This window comes from Protopterus annectens, chromosome 17.part0, assembly GCF_019279795.1.
Source record: "Protopterus annectens isolate FY-2018-M chromosome 17.part0, PAN1.0, whole genome shotgun sequence".
In the NCBI taxonomy this organism is placed as follows: domain Eukaryota; kingdom Metazoa; phylum Chordata; order Ceratodontiformes; family Protopteridae; genus Protopterus; species Protopterus annectens.
Window position 1 is genome coordinate 532,918,068 of NC_056751.1, and position 26,223 is coordinate 532,944,290.

Below are 26,223 nucleotides of genomic sequence, written 5' to 3' on the forward strand. Positions count from 1 at the left end.
CTGGCACAGCTATAGGGTCCACATCTCAGCCTAGCTGGGCAAGCTAAAATCTCCAGCACCCTCTCTGTCCAACCAGTGCTTCATGTCCCTGCCTAAGTAGCTGACACACACACTTTGAGATAAGAGTTTACACAACCACACAGACACTTCTGGGGAAGGCTGGCACGGGTTCTCCAGTTGTGCCCCTTTTACCCAGACTATATGGTAGTACCAGCTGCCACCACCCAGCTAATAATTATCAGCTACTCAAAGGCCCTTAAAAGGGTGTCCAATTATTATTGTGCAATATTATTATCCAATTGTTAGATGGGACTAAACAGTCAAAGCTTATTTGGAGTGACCTGGACAGTAAACTCTATAAACATGCAATGTACTCTAGAGCTTAACTTATCTCTACACAAACCAGCCACAGTTAAAAGGTTTTAAAATATTTAATAATAAATAATTAAAACCACAAGACTATACTTTCTACTACACAGTGCTAGTCAAAAAAGAGTTCAGAGATCACACAGAAATACTTAAAATAAATCAGTAGTACAGTTCTGACATCACAGAAAAACACTTGGTCTAATTTTTATAGTCCTAGCTATTTCTACAATAAAACACACTTTTACCTAAGATACAGGCAGTGCTGATGAGTTGGATGGTCAGACAAAAATGCTCAGTAATCTCTGGTTGTCACTGTTTAAATTGAAACTGCAGTTCTGCTAAAACATTACATAATCTTTTTACACTTCCTGGAGTTCCCAGGCTGACAAACTGCATTTACATTCTTTTACACTTAGAGCAATAAAGGACATTCCACATGTAAATTCTGGTCATTAACTTTAGCCATAAAATAATAGGCAGGAAGCCTTCATCTGGCCAGACTGGAGCCAACTTGTAAACATGAAAGGCAGTGATGAAATAATTTTAATTTCAAAAGACCAACAAGAAATGCTTCTCTTGGCTTTCTTTACAGCAGATGGCAATGTTGCCACATTGTTTTAAGTTCAACATTTCACATTTACAAATGATAGAATTATCTGCACAATTCTAGGCTGGTAGCCTTCACCCTTCTCTACCAGTCTTCACAAGGTCATCTTTCTGACATCAGACGTAAATGCTGGAAATGCCTTATCCAAACATACCCCAGATATTCTGGTTTTAAATTTATCATTCGGGACTCTATGGAGATAGTTGAGCTTGAAGGGAACACCAGTGGTGTTTTGGGGAGAAAATAATTATGCTGGCAACTGAAATTAAATGCATTCAGAAAAGTAGGACTTGACTACTATTGCTCTTTTAAGACTATGTTGAATTTACGTAAGCTGCCATACAATCTATAAAGGTATTTTTTTTTTGGGGGGGGGATTCTTGAGGAAATATTTTTATGTACTAAAGGTACTAAACATACTAAAAAATAAAAATGCGTAAAATGCTTGTGTGTGTGTGTGTGTGTGTGTGTGTGTGTGTGTGTGTGTGTGTGTGTGTGTGTGTGTGTGTGTGTGTGTGTATATATATATATATATATATGTATATATGTATGGGTCACCTTTAAAATCCTGAAAGCTCAAAATCCTGAATCTCAAAATCCTGAAAGCTCAAAATCCTGAAAGCTCAAAATCCTGAAAACTCATAATCCTGAATCTCATAATACTGAAAAACATACAGGACACCAACACTGATGTGTGATTGTGCGGACATTCGGGGTAGGGAGCAGGTCAGGTAAGTGTGCGATTGTGATGGATGTTAGGGTTAGGGGCGGGTTAAGTGAGTTAGGGTTAGGGTGCGGGTGAGGTGATTGTGCGATAGTGACAGAATTTGGGGTTAGGGGCGGGTTAAGTGAGTTAGGGTTAGGGCACAGGTGAGGTGAGTGTGCGATGGATGTTAGGGTTAGGGGTGGGTTAAGTGAGTTAGGATAGTGACAGAATTTGGGGTTAGGGCGGTTAAGTGAGTTAGGGTTAGGGCACAGGTGAGGTGAGGTGCGATAGTGACGGACCTTAGGGTTAGGGTCTGGGTTAGGTAAGTGGATGGATAGTAGTGTATGTGCAGTGTAGTGTAGCTGCAATATAGTCTGTGTTGGTGTCCTGTATGTTTTTCAGTATTATGAGATTCAGGATTATGAGTTTTCAGGATTTTGAGCTTTCAGGATTTTGTGTTCAGGATTGTGAGATTCAGGATTTTGAGCTTTCAGGATTTTAAAGGTGATCCATATATATATATATATGTGTGTGTGTGTGTGTATATATATATATATATATATATATATATATATATATATATATATATATAATATGGGTCTACTTCACATGACTAAAATTTCATTTGACCGACTTTCATTTGAACGAGACCAAAATACCTAATTTTCAAATGACTGAAAACTTGCTTGACTGAAACTCATAATACTGAAACCTTGCAATGCTACATTTCAAAATACTAACTTGTAAACCATAGACATGCACACGTAAAACACCAATGACTCTTTCCAGAACTTAAAAACTACTTGCATACCCTGTTAACAGAAACTGGACGGTATATTACCAAACTAGGTGGAGGGCAATGCCCTCCACACCCCCAATGTGGGAGGACTGTGCCCCCCAACTATATATACTAACTCCAGGCTCGCACTACAGTGGGGAAAAGGGCATATACCTTTTATTTACCTTACAGTAAGTAGTCTACACGCTGCCACTACTGCTGGGAACGCACAAAACATCCGCTATATTACTTGAGATACTTCCCATAAAATTGTAAACAGACATACCCACATTTAGAGACACTACAAGACTACTTTCTACATGACTATTGGTATTCTGACAATCGGCACTGTAAGTTACTTTAATTCTATTTATCATAAGCAAGTCACAGAAGTAGGGAAACCCACACCATGTCTATGGCTTACAATTCAGTATAATGAGAGTCAGTCAAATGAGTTTTCAGTATTCTGAAAATTCGGTATTATGGTCTAGGTCAAATGAAATTCAGTCATATGAAATTTCAGTCATGTGAAGTAGACTCGTATATGTTTATTTACTTTAACCTCAATTCTGATTTGATTAGATTTAGTACTCTTGCATCACACCAAAGATTTAAATGGTAGATTCAAAATGCACATTTTTCATGCCGCTATTACAATAAATTTTTGCTATAATTCCCCCATTTAGCATAATGCTGCACTCTAATGCACACACCTGCACACTTTTATACATTGCTAGTTTACTCCATCCACTGTTTTCTGTATTTGTTTGTGATTTTCTACTGGTTTTCATTATATAAACATTTGGGGCTGTAAACATGAAAACTGTCATGGCAGGTGTTTTTTTTTTTTTTTTTTTTTTTCTTTTACTCACTCTTCCTCCCTCTCTCTCTGTCAACTGCAAAGCACTGACACTTTTTCTGAGTTGTAAATAACTTAGTTTTTATGCACATTAGTACATATGGATGAATGCTTGTTAGATATTACACACACACACATACACACAAAATAAATAGTGTTCTAAATTAGATAATGTTTATGGTTACATAGCTCTGTTTTTCTTTTATCTATTTAGTTAGCTCGTTTTACTTAACTACCTGTGTATATGATTTTAGTCTTTGTCGCAGACCTGATGAATGCATTATTGCATTAGTTAGCCGAAGGCGATTTTAGTTAAAAGTCAGTCTCTTGATATGTAACATGTCATGCTTTTCTTAATACATGATTTTGGAATGTGGGTTGCAAATAGATGGGTAGCGTTTTCCTTAACTAGGATTTAGTTTGAGCTAGTTAGTAGTGTTATGGGAGTGGGTACTCACTTTTACTACCCTGTTTATATTATTCTCCTGGAATAGGCTGGTTAAAATTAAACAATACATGTATTTTCCATACCTATTTCTGTGTATAAAAGCTGATATGTTTAACATTGTAAAGTATTTCTGATTTTTGTGTTACTGAGGATCGCTTGTCTGTGATGAATAAAGGCTTGTTACTTTGGAACACTACCCGGGTTTCTGATTTTTGGAACTTGTGACTGCTCATCAGTGAAGCTTTACGACTACTTGTTTTTCTGTTTAATTTTTTCCTCAACACTTGTCATAAGTAACTTTGTCATTTAGATCGACACAAGTGCAGATTAAGTTGGATTCTGTGCATTTAGCTCATCATGGGACAGGCAAAAAAGAAACCACATACACAGACATAATTTAAAACAACATATAATAATACCACCATCTTATAAATCAACTCTACACTAAGTTTATAGCCACATATATTCCTAGAAACACACACTTGTTAAGATACTAAAAACACACGTCTAGCAGCAAAGTTCAAGTAATTGTATTGCACATGAGTCATGTACCACATTGTGGGTGATCAAGCACATAGCAGTAGCTGCTAAAGAAGGAAAATAAATGTTGCAGTTGGGTTAGTAGTATAAATTATAATAGTTGGCTGGGCTTAATAAAAAATAGATAAAATATTGCATGATGTAAATGAATATCGCAAAATGTTGCACCTGGGTTAGTAGTATAAATTATAATTGTTGGCTGGGCTTAATAAAGAATAGATAAAATAATATCGCACAATGAATGGCAAGTCCCAACATCCTGACTTGTCAATGATCAGACCTAATGTTGGAATTAAAAGTCTGATCACCTCTGAATAAAAACTATGTTTGAATCTAGTTGTCCTGCATCGAATACTGCAGTAATGATAGGCTCATAAATAGACTGTTTGCAGGATGAGTTGTCATTTAGTATTTTGGTGGCGCTCTCTAGGCTCCTCGATGTTGCTGAGGTTGAAACTAGACAGATTCCTGTGCTTGTTCATTTTTATTTTGTCTTAAGGAGTGGTCAACCTGTACATCGCCACTGTGATTGAAGAATTAACTTTTTCCATCAGTCTGTTAATGTACAGGTAATGACTGCTGAAAACCGTCATTTTTGTATTTTCGAATGTAAAATTAAGAGAAATAGTAAATTAAAAAAAAAAAAAAAAAAAAGAGAACCTTGTATATGTAATTGTCTATATTTTTGTGTGCTTGCGTAAGTGTCTGAGTAAATGACCATGAGAGGGAGAGCACGGACTGCAGCAAGCAGTCTGTTACCACAGACCACTACTGAAAAGGAGCAGGGCTAATAGTAAACAAACCTACAGAAGGCAAGGACATCTACCGTTATGGAAAGATTTTACACAACTGTACTATGTCCTTGCATTCACCGCTGCAGTATTCCTAACTAATGGGAGCGTGCAAAAGCTCCAGAAGAAACCTGGAAGGAGGAAGCAGCAGAGCCCTCTAAGAAGCCATAAAGTATGGCAGCAGCAAAACCAGCTCTGGCTCTGGAGATACCATCCAACTTGTAATGTTTGGTGAAGGTATACACAAGTCCAGATAGCAGCTTTAAGAATAGAATTAGCATCTATGTCTTTGAAAAAAAAGCACCAAAAGAAGCCACAGCTCTAGTGGAATCAGCCTTAACAGAAGAAGGAAGGCTCCCGGCATGAAAAGTGTAACAAAAGGAAATAGCCTTTGAAATCCAAGCAGAAATAGTTTGCTTGGAAACAGCCTGACTTAAAGACCTAGGATGAAAGGAAACAAATAACCGGTCAAACTTCCTGATAGCTCAGATTTTATTTGAATAAAACTAAAGCTGTCTGTGCACATCTGAAGTATGAGCATCCTCTCGCTGTCAAGATTGCAGAGAGGGAAAAAAGGTAGGCAAATTAATAGACTAATGAGGTGACAGCTCATTAACCACCTTGGGCATAAAAGGAAGATTAGTACGCAAGGACACTGTCCCCGTGAAATATTAAAAAAGGTGGACAAAGCTATAAGGGCTTGCAGAAGTAAGAGCTAACAAAAGAACCATCATCCAAGAACAATGTTGCAAGGAAGCAGAAACAGCAGGCTCAAAAAGAGCCTGAGTCAAATTTTTTCTAGAATAAAATTAAGATCCTGGGGAGGAGGAATATGCTTCCTGGTGGGTCTAGTATTAAGGACGTCTTTAAGAAACTGCTTAGCCTCAAATCTAGAAGCTAACGGGGGAGTAAAATGCAGACAAGCAGAAAGAGCTGATAAGTGGGCCTTAACAGAGAAATAGGCCAAACCAGCATTGAGCAACTTGCGCAAGTAAAGAACCAATGGAACATCCACAGAAAGTGGGTCCAGGTCATGAGAAAGACACCAACTAGAAAACATCTTCCAATAAGACAAGTAGGATTTCATAGTAGTAGGTTTCCTGGCCTCCTGCACGACCTGCAGCACGTCCTTAGTAAAAAGTTGTCTATGAAGAATCAAAACCCTATCACCCACAGTGTGAGTTGAAGCATGGACAGGTGGGTATGGATGAGGGACCCTTTGTCTTGTGTGAGGAGATCCACCCTGTGAGGTAACTTGTGGTGATTGCCCCTGGTGAGACGCAGAAGTAGAGGGAACCAGCGCTGTCATGGCCATAAGGGAGTCACCAACAAGATTTTGGGAGCATCCTGTTGAATCTTGAACAGGACTCGCGGAATGAGAGGAAGGGGAGGGAATGTGTAAAGAAATATCCCTTTCCAGGAAAATGAGATGGCGTCCACCTTCCAAACCAGAGGGCCATGGGACTCTGGCACAAAACAGAGGAAATTGTTTGTTCAAAGGGGAGGCAAAGAGATCTACTTGAGGAATACCCCACTGGTCAACAATGTCTAGAAACACATCCCTGTGAAGCATCCATTCATGGGATTGAGTGAAGGACCTGCTCAGATTGTCTGCCACAATGTTCCGACCTGAAGGGTTGTAAAGTTCCTGAAGAATCGCACGATACTGGATAGCCAGATCCCGTACCAGAAGTGCCAGCTGGCAAAGACTGTAGGATCTCGTACTACCCTGTTTGTTGATATACCACATGACTGTGATATTGTCCGTAAATACCTTGAGAGGCCCTGCAGAGAAGAGAGGATGAAAGGCCTGAAGAGCCAGCAAAAGAGCCCCCCTCTGTTTGGTGTTGATGTGCTCCTTCCACTGTCAAGGCGGTGACACTCCCTGAGCCTTCAGGGAGCCAAACATTGCTTCCCATCCCACATTTGAAGTATCTGTGAACAGAGCCTGAGAGGGAAGTGGAGGCTGAAACTGGAGCCCTGGATTCGGAGACAACTGCTGACTCCACCACAGAAGTTCGACCTTGAGGCATGGGAGAAGAGGAATAGGAAAGTCTAGAGGATGCGCATGCTGAAGCCACACCGACTTCAGAAACCACTGGAACTTCCTCATGTGAAGTCTAGCCAGAGGAAGCATCGGAATGGTGGAAGAGGAAGGGACTCCACATCAGAATCCACCTCAGAAGAGTGGAAATCTCTGGGCCTTTTAGGGGAAGAGGCGGACCATGGAGGAGCAGGAACTGATGCCCCTTGAGGAGTCCAACGACAGTGAAGCATTAAATAAGCCCAGAGTAAAAGCCTGCCACTCACTTTGTGGATCCCTAGGAGCAGAAGAAACATGGTTAGTTTTCTGTTTCTTCTTCAAAGGGACAGCAGTCTTGGAAACCTGAGAAGGCCCAGACTCATAATGGCATTCCCCAACTGCAGAAGGACCCTCTTCCCGAAAGAGAAACTGCGGACCCCACAGAAACAGTCAACCGTGGCTCCCTCTGAACGCCCAAAATGGACACCTGCAAAGCCTCGTCGGACATGCCTGCCAAATCCTCACCAGCCTCCAACCCAGATGTGGTAGAAGAATCTGACAAAACAACGGGGTGAGCCTCCGGGTACATCATACCCTCAGGAGAAACACCTGGCAGAGGCTGGACAGCAGAAGATTCCGGCCTTACTTATGCACCTCCATCTTCCCAGATGGCTGACCTGGGAGCAGGAAGTTCCATCCATAGTACCTGCAGCAAGAAGCTTAAATCGCTGGTTCTTAAGGTACAAGGAAAGAGAAGAAAGCCTACTACAAAGAGTTTTTGGGACAAACCCCTGACAAATTGGACAAGACGTATGGTTGTGAGCAGCACCAAAGCAAAAAAGACACCTATCGTAACGGTCTTTATGGGGAATCAGTCTTCCACACTGGTATTTACCCTTCCTGGATGACATTAACTCCAAACAGTACTAAACAAAACAGAAAAAAATAACCAAAATCCCAACTGGGTACTTACCTACAACTCTGAGGGCTCCAGCAACAGGAGCAAGCACAGAAAAGCCAACAAACAGAAAAACGGATGTATGCAACAGACCAGCAGTTAAAACAGCATTACAGCATTCAGACTGGCGGAAAAATAAGTTCTGAGGATGGTAAGCCTGAACGTCACCTTTATGCCCTACCTTACACAGAGTAAGCAGGTGATGTTCTGCATCCGTTAAAGCAATGGAAATCTTTTGTAAACTGGCCGGACGGAGGGCTTCATGGCAGGGAATCCCATTAGTAAGGAATACTGCAGCGGTGAATGTAAGGACATCAAATCTGTTGGGGGAAAAAATATAAAAAATGGCACATCTTGACTTGGCAATATTTGCCCACTCTTCCTTGCAAAAGTGCTCCAAATTTGTCAGATTATGAGGGCATCTCTTGTGCACAGCCCTCTTCAGGTCACCCCGCATATTTTCTATTGGATTTAGGTGTGGGCTCTGGCTGGGCCATTCCAAAACATTAATTTTCTTCTGGTAAAACCATTCTTTTGTTGATTTGGATGTGTGCTTGAGGTCATTGTTGTGTTGAAAGGTGAAATTCCTCTTCATCTTCATCTTTCTAGCAGATGCCTGAAGGTTTTGGGCCAAAGTGACTGGTATTTGGAACTGTTCATAATTCCCTCCACCTTGACTAAAGCTTCCGTTCCAGATGAAGAAAAGCAACCCCAAAACATGATACTGCCACCACCATGCTTCACCGTGGAGATGGTGTTCTTTTGGTGATGCAAAGTTTTTGTGCCAAACTTACCTTTTGGAATTGTGGCCAAAAAGTTCAACCTTGGTCTCATCAGACACATTTTTTTCACATGCTTTTGGGAGACTTGATATATTCTGCAAATTTTAGCTGGGCTAGGATGTTTTTCTGTGTAAGAAAAGGCGTCCATCTTGCAACCCTACCCCATAGCCGAGACATATGGAGAATATGGGATATTGTTGTCACATGTAGTACACAACCAGTACTTGCCAGAAATTCCTGCAGCTCCTTCAGTGCTGCTGTAGGTCTCTTGGCAGCCTCCCTGACCAGTTTTCGTCCTGTCTTTTAATCGGTTTTGGAAGGACGTCCAGTTCTTTGCAACATCACTGTTTTCCCATATTTTCTTCACTTTGTCTTCGCTCTGTTCCATGGTATATCCAATGCTGTGGAAGTTTTTTTGTACCCTTCTCCTGACTGATACCTTTCAACAATGAGATCCTGTTGATGTCTGGTAAGCTCTCTGCGAACCATGGCTTTTGCTATAGCAGGTAACTGAGTAAATTTCAGAAAAATCCTACTAGGACAGCTGATCTTTATTTGGGGTTAAGCAGAGTCCCTTTAATTGGTGGCAGGTATATACCCAAGAAGACCGAATGCTGTAATTAAATCAAAAGGTGCTTCAACAAAGTATTAGTTTAAGGGTGTGCACACTTTGCAACCAGCTTATTGTACATTTTTTATTTTTTATATTTTTCCCCTAACAGACTTTTTTGTTTTTCATTTGAATTGTACAGGTTATATGTCACATTAAAGGTGGGAAAAGTTTTGTAATTATTTATTGCGGTATCTTTTTTTTATATCACAAAAACCTGGCATTTTAACAGGGGTGTGTAAACTTTTGATATCCACTGTACACACCATTATATACAGAGTGGCTGACAAAATACAACATATACATGCATTATACAGAATGGATATCTTGAGTTCTTGCTGAAAAGCATTACAATGAAAAGAAGAGTCAGAGCAAGCTATGTAGAAGGAAATTGGGTTGGAAGAGGTTAAATTATATGACCAGAGAACAAGCAGTTGCTTCTTACTTGAGACAAGTAATATGCTTTTGGTTCTGATCAGAAAATAAGGTAAGAAGAATGAATGGACAGGATTCCTATAGTTCTGAACCAAGGACTGAGAAAGCATGCTTTATGCACTCTGTGTGTCTGTGTGTCTGTGTGTCTGTGTGTCTGTGTGTCTGTGTGTCTGTGTGTCTGTGTGTCTGTGTGTCTCTGTTGGAGGAGAGGACCTGAGTTGTTAAGACTTCTAGGGTTGTATGTTGGTGCAACTCTGAATAGTTTGGAGGCTAGTAGAGAGAAGAGCTTATGCTTGATAAGTTTAAATAACTGAGAGATAAGTAGAAAGTCTGCACATTGTTTTCACAGCTAGCCATTTAACGTTTTCAGTGGTTATGCAGTAATTTCGTGGGGAGAGTGATAAATCTGCATATAACATTTGAGATGGCTTGATAGGGAGCAGCAATTAAAGGGAGACAATATTCAAGCTGAGCCACTAGGATAACTTTGCTGATGGCATTGCTACAGGGTCCTGAAAGAAAAGCATAGGCAACTAAGCTTTTTAACTTGGGCACATCTAGGGGATTTAGAAAATCTGACCATCTTTACCTTGCCTTTGCCTCAGTAAAAGAGCTTGTCACTTTCAGAATGGCTGGTAGCTTTTTTTTTTTTTTTTTTTTTTTTAATATCATAGCAAGTGTTTATCTGGTATGCTAAGGGATCACTCTACTGGGGCATGGCTACCACTGGTAGGCTTTGTTGGTGGGGGTGGAGGTGTATATTGGATATTTTAAAAGCAGCTACCTGGTCATCAGTTCATACAGTTTCAAAACACTTCAAGGCTGGTCTTGATTTACAGGGCTAGGGCTGGGTTTTATGCTGTTTTGAGGGACATGCTCCAGGCTTCCTGTGCACATAGCCAGTCTCTTGGAATCCATCCCTTTGCACATCACTGCAACAAGCAAACACATGAAATACACTGTACAGATGTTCATCGTGTTACACTGCTGCAGTCATTACACTTGGATTATCCTGCCGTCAGGCGGTTCCCCAGTCGGCCTGAGTTCCAAAGTCTTGGTCCGGCGGCAGTTGCTGTCGCCTTCTCCCTGACGTCAGTGCGACAGGGGTATATAAGATGCAGCCAACGCCATTTTCTTTAGTCTTTCTTGCCGCGCGGTGCCCGAAGCAAAAGCAGTTCGCAAGTGCCGGTCGGCCGTCTCCTGAGATTTTCATTCCGAATCCAGAACCAAAGTCTTCTACAAAGCTAAGTACCCCGTTGGGGAAACTTTTTCTTGCCTCAGACCGATGTCAGTAAAAGTTAATAACTGTATTTCTTGTGGGAAGCAAATACCTCATAAGGATTTCCATTCCTATTGTATCCCATGCCTAGGCCCTGACCACGAAGTCACTGGCTGTCGGTTTTGTGCTAGGTTTAACAAGTGCACTATTTAAACGTCTGTTTGATTTTGCCCAAAATTATTTTGGTAGAAAATTCAATTATACCATGCCGTAGGGACTTCCGACGACCGGAATACACAAAAAGCGCAAATACAAGGATAGGCATCCAAGGCCCAAAACTGACGACGAAGCCTCTTCTAGGCCAGTCGCCAGTTCTCCGGTTTTCAGCGAGGCGCCTTTGCAGCCCCTGACGACTGCTTCTGTAGAACCACAAGCCGCCTCTGCCTCCCACATGGAGATGGCTGGGCCTTCGGGGACACAAATTCTTCAGCCTACCGAGACTAACCTTTCAGAGGGATCCAGAGTAGCTGAGCAACCCACAGCTACAGAGGGTGTCTTCAGACCTACTCAGTTAAGCATTAAACCCTCAGCTAAGTCTAAGCCTCCTTTAAAGTCAAAGAAACAAATACAGCATTCTCCAGGACAGGCCTCCATGCCTAAGAAACAAATACTCAAAATGGCCGAAGACCTAATCACTCTGATCAGTGGGTCCCATCCCCCTCCTGATAAAAGGCCTAGACAGGATGCAGACTATGACTCATCCGACCAGGTGTCCATCTCTTCTGATTCATCCTCAGACCTAAGGATACTCTTTACCCCCTTATGAAGATTCTGATGCTGAGGAATCAATCCCATCAGCCTCACCGCCTGAGGACTACTCCTTTGGGGAAACCCTACATACCATGAGGGAGCATTTCCACTGGGAAGGCCAGGATTACTCAGAATCCAAGAAAAGGCTCAGAGACTTCCTTTTATTACCTCAGCACAGACCCCTTGCTATTCCGCCAGTGTTAGATATTGTGGATGATGTGTATACTGAATCCAGCTTAAATCCTGATTCCTTACCTCCAGCTCCTGTTAAACCTGACAGATACTACAGAGTCCCTGACTCTTTCTGTATAAAAGCCCTGTAGCTGACCCTGAAACTATTTCTCAGGGACCCAAAGGAGTTAAGGCCTCATCAGCCAAGAATCCAGTTCCCTCTGACAGAGATTCCAGAGCATTAGACAGATGGGGAAAGAAAGTATATACATCTGCAACTTTAGCAATGAGAGCCTTAAATTGCCAATTTCACATGCTGAAATATCAGCAGTTTTTTACTGTCTCAGTTAAAACAAAAAATGCTTCCAGAATGAGATCCTCCTAATTTTAAAGAAATGCAGGATTTATTGCATGCAGCTGAACAAGTGGGAAAGCATACCTTGCTATGTGGTTTTGATTCTCTAGAGGCCTCCTGCACAGCAGCAGTTTCAGGCTCTGTCATTAGAAGACATGCTTGGTTAAAAGAACATACGTTACCAGATCATGTTAAAGCAAAATTATTGGATGTACCTTTGCAGCAGGATGTGTTATTTTGAGTTAAGTCAGAAGAGGTATTAAAGAAAATGGAGGATAAGGCAAAATCTATGCAAACGGTGAAGGATTTCTTACAGGTTCAGCCTCCTAGATTTAGCAGAAACTGGCCAACTAAGAATTGGTCCTTTCCAATTACAGACAGACCTCAAAGGGGAAGATACAGACGTCCAAGAGGTAGAGGTCAAACACAAGGTCCTTAAGGCCTCGACAATGGGTTGCATCAGGCCAGAAAGAAGGGGAAGACAGGCCCCAACCATATAAAAAGCAGCTCCAATGACTTCCCACTACAGCTGCCAAACAAATCCTTCTTGGCAGCCCCCTTGGGAGGAAACCTGGCACTCTTCTACCACAATTGGCAAATGATCACCAAAGACAAATGGGTTCTCAACATTGTGTTTCAAGGTTACAGGTTCCACTTTCACACTCTGCCAAGGTTAAAAGGAATGCCAAATCTGCCACCAAATCAATGGGCAAAGGCTCAAAGACAAATTACAGCATTCATGGATATGAGAGCTATTAAAAAGGTACCATCACAGGAGCAAGGACAAGGATTTTACTCAAGACTCTTTCTGGTACCCAGAAAGGACAAAGCCTGGAGGCCCATTCTGTATCTTTCATCTCTAAACACTTAAGTTCCGAAATTCAAAATGTTGACATTACAGCAGCTTCTTCCCATGCTGGGCAAGAAAGCTTGGCTCATGACTTTGGACCTCAAAGAGGCATACCTGCATGTCCCTATCAGACAAAACTGCAGAAGATACCTCAGATTCATAGCTGGTTCAATGCACTACCAATTCTTTGCACTGCCCTTTGGCTTATCTACTGCGCCTAGGGTCTTCACAAAGTGCATGGCACCAGTAATTGCATTTTGCAGACAGAAAGGAATTCAAATTTATCCATACCTGGACGACTGCCTGATTCAAGCAGAGAGCAAGGACATTCTTCTCAAGCATCTGGTGTTTGTAAAAAAAGTTATTAATTTGCCTGGGGTACACAGTAAACAAAAATAAATCAAAACTAGTGCCCTCACAAGAGATTATATTCCTGGGTGCCAGCTTGAACACAACGGCCCAGATGGCTTATCTCACGCCAGACAAGCAAGGACAACTGACTCAATACTTTCAATTGATGGCAACAAAGACCCAACTCCCTGCAAGAAAAATTCTGCAGGCCTTGGGTTACATGGCATCCTGCATACTACTAATTCCATATGCCAGACTGCATATGAGGAAACTACAATGGTACCTAAAGAATGTATGGTCTCAACACTGTCAAAGTTTGGAAACTGTTATACCACTAATCCCTTGCCTTCAACAGGAGTTTCAATGGTGGGCTCAAGCTTGTCACCTCAACAATGGACAGCCTTTTACATAACCCACAGCCAGACAAACACTGACAACAGATGCATCGGATTACACCTGGGGAGCACACATGGCTGGCAGATGTATTCAGGGCACGTGGCCAGCAGAACAAAGGCATCTTCACATCAATCAAGAAGAGATGCTAGCTGTACAAAATGCACTTGTAGCTTTCAAGGACCTGCTGCATCCAGGACAACTACTACTAAAGACAGACAACACCACAGTTATGTGGTACATAAACAAGCAAGGGGGCACACACTCCTACCCTCTATGCAGACAAGCTATGACCTTATGGAACACAGCTATACACCTTCAAGTTCATCTGCAAGCACAATTCCTGCCAGGAGAGAAAAACACACTGGCAGAGGACTTAAGCAGAAACATCATGGATCCCCACGAATGGGAGCTGAATCCACAAATATTCAGAATGATAACACAGAAATGGTGGAGCCCAGACATAGATCTGTTTGCATCCCCAATAAACTGCCAGCTACAAAAATTCTGCACAAGGAGTTACCATACACAAGCATGGAAAGTGGATGCCCTCTCATTCAACTGGGAGAACCTACAAGTATACACTTTCCCACCACTACCTCTCCTGCCAAAGGTACTCATAAAAGCCAGGCAGGAAGAGCCAAAGATGATCCTGATTGCACCAGACTGGCCACGCCAGCACTGGTACCCAATCTTAAGGAGCTTAGCACAAGAACCACCCTGGATTTTGCTTCAAATCCCACATCTGCTGACTCAGCACAACAAACAAATACTACACAGCCAGCTAAAGACCTTAAACCTAGCTGCATGGAAGATTCCTTAGTCAAGCAAGCAATGCCTCTCTCCAAAGCTGTTATGGATGTCATTCTGGAGGCCAGAAGGCCTAGAACCAGGAAAGCCTATTTGGATAAATGGAAGAGATTCTGTGCCTGGAACCAAGCTCACAGCCTTGACCCTCTTGTCCCAAACATTCCTCAGATACTACAATACTTAACTGAGATGCTGGACAAAGGACTCTCCTTCTCATCCATCAAGATCCACGCCTCTGCCATCTCTGCTCATTACAACACGGATCCACCAATTTTCTCTAATCCTCTGTTAAAACAGTACCTCAGAGGGGCTAAAAACATAAGACCACCCCGTAGAGCACCTACTCCAACTTGGGACCTCAACTTTGTTTTGGAGAAGCTAACTTTACTTCCTTTTGAGCCAGCCAACACAGCAGAATTAAAATATATCTCTTGGAAAACTGCTCTGCTCCTGGCAATAACATCAGCACAAAGAGTTTCAGAATTACAGGCACTAATGGCAGTGGAACCTTTCCTCATTTTCCACCAGGACGGGGTGTCTTTACGAACTAACCCTACTTTTATGCCAAAGTTGGTATCCAGTGTGGCTCTAAACCAAACTATTCACCTGCCAACTTTTTATCCTAAACCACAGAATAAAGGGGAGAGACTACTGCACTCTTTGGACATTCACAGGCAGTTACGCTTCTACTTGGACAAAACCAAAGCTTTCAGAAAGTCTGAGCAATTATTGGTAGCATATGCTGCAGAGGAGCACAGGGAAAAGCCATTTCAAAACGGACTATTTCAAAATGGATAGGACATTGTATATGTTTCTGCTACACATACCATGGAAAACCTGTACCTAGCAGCATTAGATCTCACTCCACCAGGGCAACAGCCATCAACTGCCTACCTCATGGGAGTACCTACCAAGGATATTTTGGACGCAGCAACTTGGAGTTCTGTACACACCTTCACCAAGCATTACCATCTGCGCCTCTACTCTAAATCCAGAACTGGCTTCGCCACTGCAGTGCTGCAGGGCCTTATAGCCACCCCTAATGCCTTATAGGACCACCCACCCTTCCTCAGCTTTGGGATTCTACCCAAGTGTAATGACTGGAGCAGTGTAACAGGATGAACATAGTACAGTTTTGTACCTACCATATATGTAGATGTTTGAGTGTATACACTGCTGCAGTCCAGGTTACCCTCCCTCCTTCCCCTCTTACTGGCTGGTACGTACCTATGTCTTCTACCGTTACTACCTATGGGGGAGTATTTGCTGGTAGCTGGAAGTTGTTTTTTGCTTTTCTTATGTATGTTTTATTAGCAATTGGAATTGCCTACCTATTTAGAGGCACCTGACATCTGGGGCAAAAAAAACTGAAGAAAATGGTGTTGGCTGCATCTTGTATACCCCTGTTGAACTGACGTCAGGGAGGAGGCGACAGCAACCGACGCCGGACCAAGACTTTGGAACTCAGGCCGACTAGGGAACCGCCTGACGGCAGGATAACCCAAGTGTAATGACTGCAGCAGTGTATACACTCCATCTACATTTATGGTAGGTACAAAACTGTACTTTTTTTTTACTTGTTAATGATGGTGATTTATTGGAGGATTTTTGTTTTATTAAATAAAAATGTTTTTTTTTCCAGAATGATTGACTCTGTACCTATTCAGTCTCCTAAAGAAGTCTTCTTCGAGGTGGCTATGGAGATATTCTCAGATGGAACTTTTAATTGGGGTCGTGTTGTGGCCCTGTTCTACTTTGCTTGTAAACTAGTAATTAAGGTAAGGATAGCATTTTTCTTTCTACAAAAACTGATTGCACATGTGTCTCTTCATATTAAAATCATTGAGGGTCTAAAGACTGCTTCAAAACCTGCAAGTTATTTTTCTTCTGATGTTTTTGAAGTGGTAGTTGTAAGGGATTTTTGTTTTCATATTACTTGTGGCTTTGGGAATAAAATACTACTGTATCTCATAAGTTTGAGGTTGCCTTTGGTGTGAAATGGAGTAGATTGTCATTGTAAAGTTACTGTTTCAGAAGTATTTGTAATAATTGGGAATTGGTTGTGGACTGATGCCTGCCTGCCTGCCTGACTGTCCCAACTCTCAGTGTCAGCTGTTTTGCCAGAGTCTTGCCTGTATCATTGAGTGCAAGTGTGCAGTCTCTTATTCATGCCTACTGCTTCATACAAGGCTCTCTTGCAGTGGGGCCTGGAGGGTGGACCTCTCTTAGTTCCAGTAGTGACACTGATTTGTCTTCCTGTGTTCCTTCCCAGCCCCCACACCCTTCATTCCCTGTATGATGGAGAAGGTATGGGAGGGGAAGCAGCATCCCTCTATGATCCTGATAGCTCCATTTTGAACTAGATTAACCTAGATGTTTATCATATGGATCTCAGTTGCAGTAGCCTTAGCTCCATGGGTTATATCCTACTAAGGATATAATAGCTGGCCAGCTGTCAGTTTTCAGGGCACCTTCCAAGTGCCCACACAGCTCAAGCTGAGCTGACTAAGAAAATTAGAAAAACGAATCAAACGACATGTTGCAGGACAATTGATCCTCTTTATTAAAACACACTTTAGCGCTTTCTTCAATGGTATAGGTGTGTACTAGGTTAATGGCCCTTGAGCTTTTACAAGCCAAGCCCATAGGATTACCCTGGCATCGTGCCACCCGACCTTGGTTTCCAGTGCCTCTGTCAAGTAGAGCCACTGACGTGATCCCCAGGGTGAATATTCTATTTCCTGTCCATTCATCAAGATTTCTCTTGAAGAGGGCTAGTGAGGTGCTCTGTTTGACATGTATGGGAAGTCTATTCCATAGCTTGGGTGGTCTCTGGGTTATGAACTTGTCCCTTAAGCTTGTTCTGTTGATTGTGGTAATGAGGTTGAGGTCTCTGGAGCGTATGGTGTGGATGGCTTGGGATTTCTTTAGATGTTGCATTTCTAGCAGAGCTGGGTCAGGCATGGCTTTGTAAGTCAGAGATTGCCTGTGAGTAGCTTATATGATAAAATAAGAAAGGCACATGTTTTCAATTGATATAGTTAAATTGAAATACTCTAAACAGAAAATATTTTAAAAGGTAAATTCAGCTTTCATCTTTAAAACAACTGATAGAAATCACGTCATGGTACACTAGCATTGTATTTTATTTGCCACTTTAGGTCTTTATACTGCAAAAATAAATCTGTGTCCTCGTCTTGGACCCATTTCACCTTTTTGCATAGCCATGTATTTAAAATAATGTTCTGGGTGGTTTTTTGACATGGTTTGCTAGTGCATTCTTTTCATCTAGCCTTAATGTCATACTGGTGTTGGTAAATCCTCTTTCTAAATGCCCCCTTGGTTTTACCAATATAGAACATTCGACATACTTGACAAACTGCCATGTAAACCACCCCACAAGTAAAACAATAACCTTTAATAGTGGTTTTAATATACTGGCCAGTACCTATTCTTATACCTTCACCCTCTAAAATAAAATTACATTGGTGGCATCTTCCATATTTATGCATACCCCTTTCAGCCCCTCTAACACTATTACTTTCCAACAAATTCTTAAAACAAAGGTATGTCTTATAGACTATGGTAGGTTTTTTCCCCATACTTTTGACTTAATATTTTGATCTATTGAAAAAATGCCCCAGTTATGACTTATGACCTCTTTTATCCCATAGAAGCAAAGATTGTATGGTAAAATCAAGTCTCCTTTGTAGATGGTCTGTCTTTGCGTAGTGTCAGTGTCATTTTGCTGAGCATAGGACAAGGGTGCAGTATTTCCTAGCAAGGGTTTAAAAATACCCTTCGTTCTTTTATTTAATTACCTCCCTGATCACCTCACTAAGTAGTTTGTCCGGGTACCCCCTCACCAACAACATTTCCTTAAGTATTTGGCACTCCTTAATTACATCATCACAACTCACCATTCTAGCCAATCTAACACACTGTCCTTTAAGGACCTTTTTTATGTAGTGGATCCCCACTAGTAAAATTTAGAATAGGTGAGTTTCCTATACAACGTAGACTCAAAGCCCTTGTTTTCCTTATCCAGTGATAAGGATACATCCAAATAATGTATCACTTCACTATTAACCTCCATTGTAAACCTCAAAAAGGTGGTGCTGTTGATAAAACTGAAAAAATTAATTGTTTCTCTCTGGTATCCCTTCAAAAAATGATGTAAAAACAATGACCATACATCACCCAACTTTCAGAGGAACCAGAATCAAACATTTTGGTAATTTCCCACTCAGCTAATACCATATTAGCAATGCTGGGGAACATGCCGCTCCCATTGCCACTCACTTTTTCTGTTTGAATAGTTGTTCTTCAAAAATCAAAAAGTTGTTCTCCAGAATGACTTCCATTAACACCCTAATAGTAAGAACCTTGTTATGGCTAAACCCAGAATTTTTACACAAATTCATAAAACTTTTCCAACCCCGCATCATGGGGGATAACAGGAAAAAAGGTCAATAACATCTATTGTGACCAACAAAAAGTTCATCTGAATAAATCTGTGAGTTAACTTTAGATAAAAAATCTCACGAATCCTTAAAAATATGTGGGAATTTATCCAAGATACCCTTGACCTGAAAATATAAACATTTTGCCAGTGAGAACATCTTTGAGGCTTTGGCATTCACAATAGGTCTTAATGGTGGGTCAGACACAATTATGAATTTTCGGAATACCGAAAATGGTGGGTGTCCTACGATGGTCTACTTTCAAATATTCAAATTCCTGTAAAGTAATGTCTGTTTAACAATAGTTCCTCTAACAGTATGTCAGTCCTCCTGGTAGGCAATATTTCTTTCATTAATGGACACTTCCTCATAAGTATCTGTATACAAGACTCCTAGTAGTTTGTTGGCATAATCAATGCGGTCCATAACAACCACCCCCCACCTTTGTCAGGTTTCATAATTCTTAAGATTTTTCATTGATGCTATATTTTTAAACAGTCCTGATTCCGAAACACTGAGATTACTAAAGCTGGGGGAGTTCTTTTTGATGGAATAAATATCTCTGATGTTCTTTTCGCACATTTTCTCAAAAATATTAACAAGGGGTGAAGTGGGGGGTTAAATGTACTACTACTTTTTAAAGGCATTACTCTGTCTGACACTGGGTTTTCAAAATAGGTGTTTAAATTAATTTTCCTAGTAAACAGCATAAGTTGTACAAGAATTTCTTCAATATTACATTTTCTTAAAGGAACAAATGAAAAACCTTTTTCAAACAGTTCTGCCCATGCAGTGGTAACAAGGGTGCTGCTGAAATTCAAGACTTTAAAATCACCACTATTGTTAGTAACAATGTTGCATTTCAAATTGTCTTTATTTTTATCAGCTTAAAACACATATTCATCATTCAGTGTCTGCTGTAAACCCCCCTACCCCTCCCCCCGTAACTGCCCCTGCTGTTTTAGGTTGCTTGTGAGTAACTGTTGATGTTCTTGGTGTTTCACTGTTGCAGTCATTAGATTTGGGTAATCCTGCTGGCAGGTTGCCCTCAGTCGGCCTGAATTCCAAAGTCTTGGGTCTTGCGCCATTTTCTTCGGTCTTTTTAGCCTGATTACCTTGATCAGGGGTTCCCATCCCCCTTCTGATAAGAGGCCTAGGCAAGACACTGACTATGAATCTTCAGATCAGGTCTCTATTTCTTCTGATTCCTCTTCTGATCAGGAATATTCTTTACCCCCTATGAGGATTCTGATGCTGAAGAATCTATACCTTCAGTATCGCCTCCTGAGGGTTATTCTTTTGGGGAAACCTTGCATACCATGAGGGAGCATTTTCACAGGGAAGGCCAAGATTTCTCAGAATCTAAAAAGAGGCTTGGGGATTTCCTTTTAGCCATTCCACCTGTGTTAGACATTGTAAATGATGTGTTTTCGGAGTCTAGTTTAACCCCTGACTCCTTACTCCCAGCTCCTGTTAAGCCTGACAGATATTACAGGGTTCCTGACTCGCACAGATTTCTTTTTAGAAACCCTGCTGCTGACCCAGAAACTATTTCACAGGGTCCAAAGGGAGTTAAGGCTTCCACAGCAAAAAAACCCAACCCCCTCTGACAGAGATTCAAGGGCACTGGATAGATGGGGAAAAAAGGTTTACACATCCGCAACTTTGGCTATAAGGGCCTTAAATTGTCAGTTTCATATGCTCAAGTATCAGCAACATGTCATGGGATTGCTTAAACAGAAAATTATGTTAAACTCAATGTGCAGAAAACAAGGAAATGAAGGACTTTATTGCATGCAGCTGAACAAGTTGGAAAGCATACTTTGCAATGCGGTTTTGACTCTTTGGAGGCCTCCTGCAGGGCCGCAGTTACAGGTTCTGTAGGAGGCATGCCTGGTTAAAGGAACAAAATCTGCCTGATCATGTTAAAGTTAAATTACTAGATACACCTTTACAGCATGATACTTTGGTGTTGAGGCAGAAGAGGTGTTAAAGAAAATGGAGGGCAAAGCTAAATCTTTGCAAACTGTTAAAGATTTTTTTTACAAGTACAACCACCCAGGTTTAGTAGACACTGGACTACAAAAAATTGGTCCTTTCCTGTGTCAGACAGACCTCAAAGGGGAAGATCCAGATGCCTTGGAGGCAGATCCCAGGTACAAGGTTCTTATAGGTGAAAGCAATGGGGTGCTTCTACCTCCAAAGCTGGAGAAGATAAATCACAATCATACAGAAAACAGTCCCAATGACTTTCCCCTGCCTGCACCAAGCACTTATCTTCTGGCAGCACCCTTAGGGGGAAAATTAGCACTTTTTGCTCAAAATTGGCACATTATACCCCAGGACAAGTGGGTTCTAAATATAGTGTCACAAGGCTACAAATTCCATTTCCATACTCTGCCAAAGGCAAAAGGCTGGCCAGATCTACAGAAACCTCATGGATCCCCACGAGTGGAAGCTGGATCCAAAAGTTTTCAGCATGATAAGGAAATGGGGATGCCCCGACATAGATCTGTTTGCCTCCCCTCACAGCTGCCAACTAAAAAGATTCTGCACAAGGACTTATCACAGACAAACATAGAAAGTGGACACCCTACAGACAAGCATGGAAAGTGGACACCCTATCTTTCAGCTGGAAAAACCTATCCGTATATGCCTTTCCTCCACTACCTCTCCTCCCCAAGGTACTCCTAAAGGTCAGACAGGAGAAGCCAAAGATGATATTGATTGCCCCAGACTGGCCATGCCTGTACTGGTATCAAGTCCTAAGGAACTTGTCTCTATGCCCTGCTTGGACCTTACCTCAAATACCTCGTCTACTGTCCCAGCAAAACAATCGGATCCTGCACAGCCAACTCAGGACATTAAACCTGGCAGCATGGCGGATAATTTAATCGTACAAAAAGCAATTCTCAGTAAAGCTGTGATGGATGTCATTCTGGAAGCCAGAAGGCCTAGTACTAGAAAGTCTTATGCTGGAAAATGGAAGAGATTCTGTGCTTGCAACCAGGCACAAGGAACTGATGCAGCTGTACCAAATATTCCTCAGATTTTGCAATACTTAACTGAGATGCTGGACAAAGGCCTATCTTTTTCATCAGTTAAAATTCATGCTTCTGCCATTTCTGCATACTACAATACAGAGCCTCCACTTTTTTCTCATCCTTTATTAAAGCAGTACCTCAGAGGATCCAAAAATGTAAGGCCTCCAAGGTGACTATGTCTTGGAAAAGCTCACCCTGCCTCCTTTTGAACCAGCTGCTACTGCTGATGTAAAGTTTTTATCTTGGAAAACAGCTCTGCTCCTAGCAATTACTTCTGCAAGACGAGTTTCAGAGCTACAGGCGCTCATGGCTGTGGAACCTTTTATCATTTTTTATCCAGACAGGGTCTCTGAGGACAAACCCAACATTTATGCCTAAAGTGGTGTCGGGTGTGGCTCTTAACCAAACTATTCATCTGCCAACTTTTTATCCAACTCCACAGAACAAGGGGGAGAGAATTCTGCATTCTTTGGACGTACACAGACAGCTTAGATTCTTCTTAGACAGAACAAAACCCAAAAACTGGCAAACAATCACCCAAGACAAATGGGTCCTGAATATTGTGTCTCAAGGTTACAGATTCCACTTCCATACTTTACCAAAGCTAAAAGGAATGCCAGACCTGCCACAAAATCAATGGGCAGAGGCACAAAAACAAATTTCAGCCCTCATGGACATGAGAGCTATACAAAAAGTACCACAACAGGGACAAGGATTTTACTCAAGACTCTTCCTGGTCCCCAGAAAGGACAAAGCCTGGAGGCCTATACCGGACCTTTCAATTCTGAATACTTACCTGAATATACCGAAATTCAAAATGTTGACATTACAGCAACTTCTACCCATGCTGGGCAAGAAGGCTTGGCTTGTTACTCTGGACCTCAAAGAGGCATACCTGCATGTCCTTATCAGACAGAATTGCAGAAGATACCTCCGATTCAAAGCTGGTACAAGACACTACCAAATCTCTGCACTGCCCTTTGGCTTATCTACTGCGCCCAGGGTCTTCACAAAATGCCTGGCACCAGTAATTGCATTTTGCAGGCAAAAAGGGATTCAAATATATCCATACCTGGACGACTTCCTCATTCAAGCAGAGACAAAGGACATTCTTCTACAGCATCTGGCGTTTGTGAAAAGGTTGCTTATTTCTCTAGGGTACACAGTAAACAAAAAGAAGTCAAAACTAGTGCTCTCACAACAGATTATGTTCCTGGGTGCCACCTTAAATACAATGGCCCGGATGGCTTACCTCACGCCAGACAAACAAGTGCAACTAACTCAGTATTTTCAACTACTGGCAAAAACATCCCATCTCCCTGCAAGAACAATTCTGCAGGCCCTGGGATTCATGGCATCCTGCATATTACTAATACCATATGCCAGACTGCATATGAGGAAATTACAGTGGTACCTAAAAAGTGTTTGGACTCTACATTCTCACAGTCTAGAAGCAGTAATTCCAATAATTCCCTGCCTACAACAGGAGTTTCGATGGTGGGCACAGGCATGTCACCTAAACAAGGGCCAGCCTTTTACCCAACCCACAGCCAGGCAAACTCTAACAGATGCTTTGGATTACGCCTGGGGAGCACACATGGCAGGAACATGCATTCAGGCCAAGTGGACCACAGACCAGATGCATCTTCACATCAATCAGAAAGAGATGTTGGCTGTTCAAAATGCCCTAACAGCTTTCAAGCACCTTATACACCCAGGACACCTATTACTAAAGACAGACAACACCACAGTAATGTGGTACATAAACAAACAAGGGGGCACTGACTCTTATCCCCTATGCAGGCAAGCCATGACCTTGTGGAACACGGCTCTAATGTACTGCGTTCACCTGCAAGCACAATTCCTGCCAGGAAAGAAAAATACTCTGGCAGATGACTTAAGCAGAAATATCATGGACCCTCACGAATGGAAATTGAACTCACAAATCTTCAGCATGACAACACAAAAATGGTGATGCCCAGACATGGATCTTTTTGCCTCCCCTCTGAATTGCCAACTACAAATATTCGGCACAAGGACTTATCACAAACAAGCATGGAAAGTCGATGCTCTTCTGTTCAGCTGGAAAAACCTAAACGTCTATGCCTTCCCACCACTGCCTCTCCTTCAGCATGACAACACAAAAATGGGGATGCCCAGACATGGATCTTTTTGCCTCCCCTCTGAATTGCCAACTACAAATATTCGGCACAAGGACTTATCACAAACAAGCATGGAAAGTCGATGCTCTTCTGTTCAGCTGGAAAAACCTAAACGTCTATGCCTTCCCACCACTGCCTCTCCTTTCAAAGGTACTCCTAAAAGCCAGACAAGAAAAAACACAGACAATCCTGATTGCTCCAGACTAGCCACACCAGCACTGGTACCCTATCTTAAGGAACTTGGCTCGGGGCCCGCCATGGATTTTGCCCCAAATTCCACACCTTCTGACTCAACAAAACAATCAGATCCTGCGCGGTCAGCCCAAAACCCTAAACCTCGCTGCATGGCAGATACTTTAGTCAAACAGGCAACACCTCTCTCTAAAGCTGTTATGGATGTCATTTTGGAGGCCAGGAGGCCTAGCACCAGGAAAGCTTACTCAGAAAAATGGAAGAGATTCTGCGCCTGGAACCAGGCTCACAGCCTTGACCCTCTTGTTCCAAATATCCCTCAGATTTTACAATACTTAACTGAGATGCTGGACAGAGGCCTATCCTTTCCATCAATTAAGATTCACGCCTCTGCCATTTCTGCACATTACAGCACGGATCCCCCTTTATTCTCTCATCCCTTGCTAAAGCAGTACCTCAGAGGGGCTAAAAACATAAGACCACCCCGGAGAGCACCAACACCAACTTGGGACCTCAATTTCGTTTTGGAAAAACTGACCCTACCACCTTTTGAGCCAGCCAATACAGCCGATCTAAAATTTTTATAATGGAAAACAGCTCTGCTCCTGGCAGTAACTTCAGCACGAAGAGTCTCGGAGCTACAGGCATTAATGGCAGTGGAAACTTTTATAATTTTTCATCATGATAGGGTATCTTTAAGAACAAACCCTACCTTCATGCCAAAGGTGGTATCTAGCGTGGCTCTTAACTAAACCATCCATTTGCCTACTTTTTATCCAAACCCCCAAAATAAAGGGGAGAAATGTCTGCATTCTTTGGACATGCACAGGCAGCTACGCTACTACTTGGACAAAACAAAAGCTTTCAGGAAAACTGATCAACTGTTTGTAGCATATGCTGCAGGATCACAAGGCAAGGCCATCTCAAAGCAGACTATATCCAAATGGATAGGACACTGTATTCGGTACTGCTACACACAGCATGGAAAATCAGTCCCTAATAACATTAGGCCTCATTCCACCAAGGCAACAGCCACTTCAGCCTTTCTCAGAGGAGTACCTACCAAGGAAATTTTGGAGGCTGCAACTTTGAGTTCAGTGCACACTTTCACCAAGCATTACCACCTGCCTCTTTACTCAAAATCCAGAGCAGGATTTGCCACTGCAGTTCTGCAGGGCCTCTTAGCCAATGCTAACTCTTTATAGACCAGCCACTCAAACTTGGTTTTGGGATTCAACCCAAGTGTGATGACTGCAGCAGTGTAACACGATGAACATAGTACAGTTTTGTACCTACCATAAATGTAGATGTTCGAGTGTTCACACTGCTGCAGTCCAGGTTACCCTCCCTCCATCCCGTCTGAACTAGCTGGACTTAACTGTACCCTTCTATCCTATACAACCTTTGGGGTGTATTTGCTGGTAACTGAAGGTATTGTTTTTATTTTATATGTATATTTTTGATTAGCAATATGTATTGCAAGAAAAACTAAAGAAA

The 26,223-nt window shown here is 42.0% G+C and overlaps 1 protein-coding gene across 1 annotated transcript in view; it reads left to right on the forward strand.

Annotated features, from left to right (window-relative positions):
* Window positions 1-26,223, forward strand: part of LOC122791451 (apoptosis regulator BAX-like) — a 565,868-nt gene that overhangs the window by 395,335 nt on the left and 144,310 nt on the right. The window contains exon 4 of the mRNA XM_044059196.1: window positions 16,508-16,643. Coding sequence (XP_043915131.1) covers window positions 16,508-16,643 — 136 coding nt within the window. The remainder of the gene's footprint in view (window positions 1-16,507; window positions 16,644-26,223) is intronic.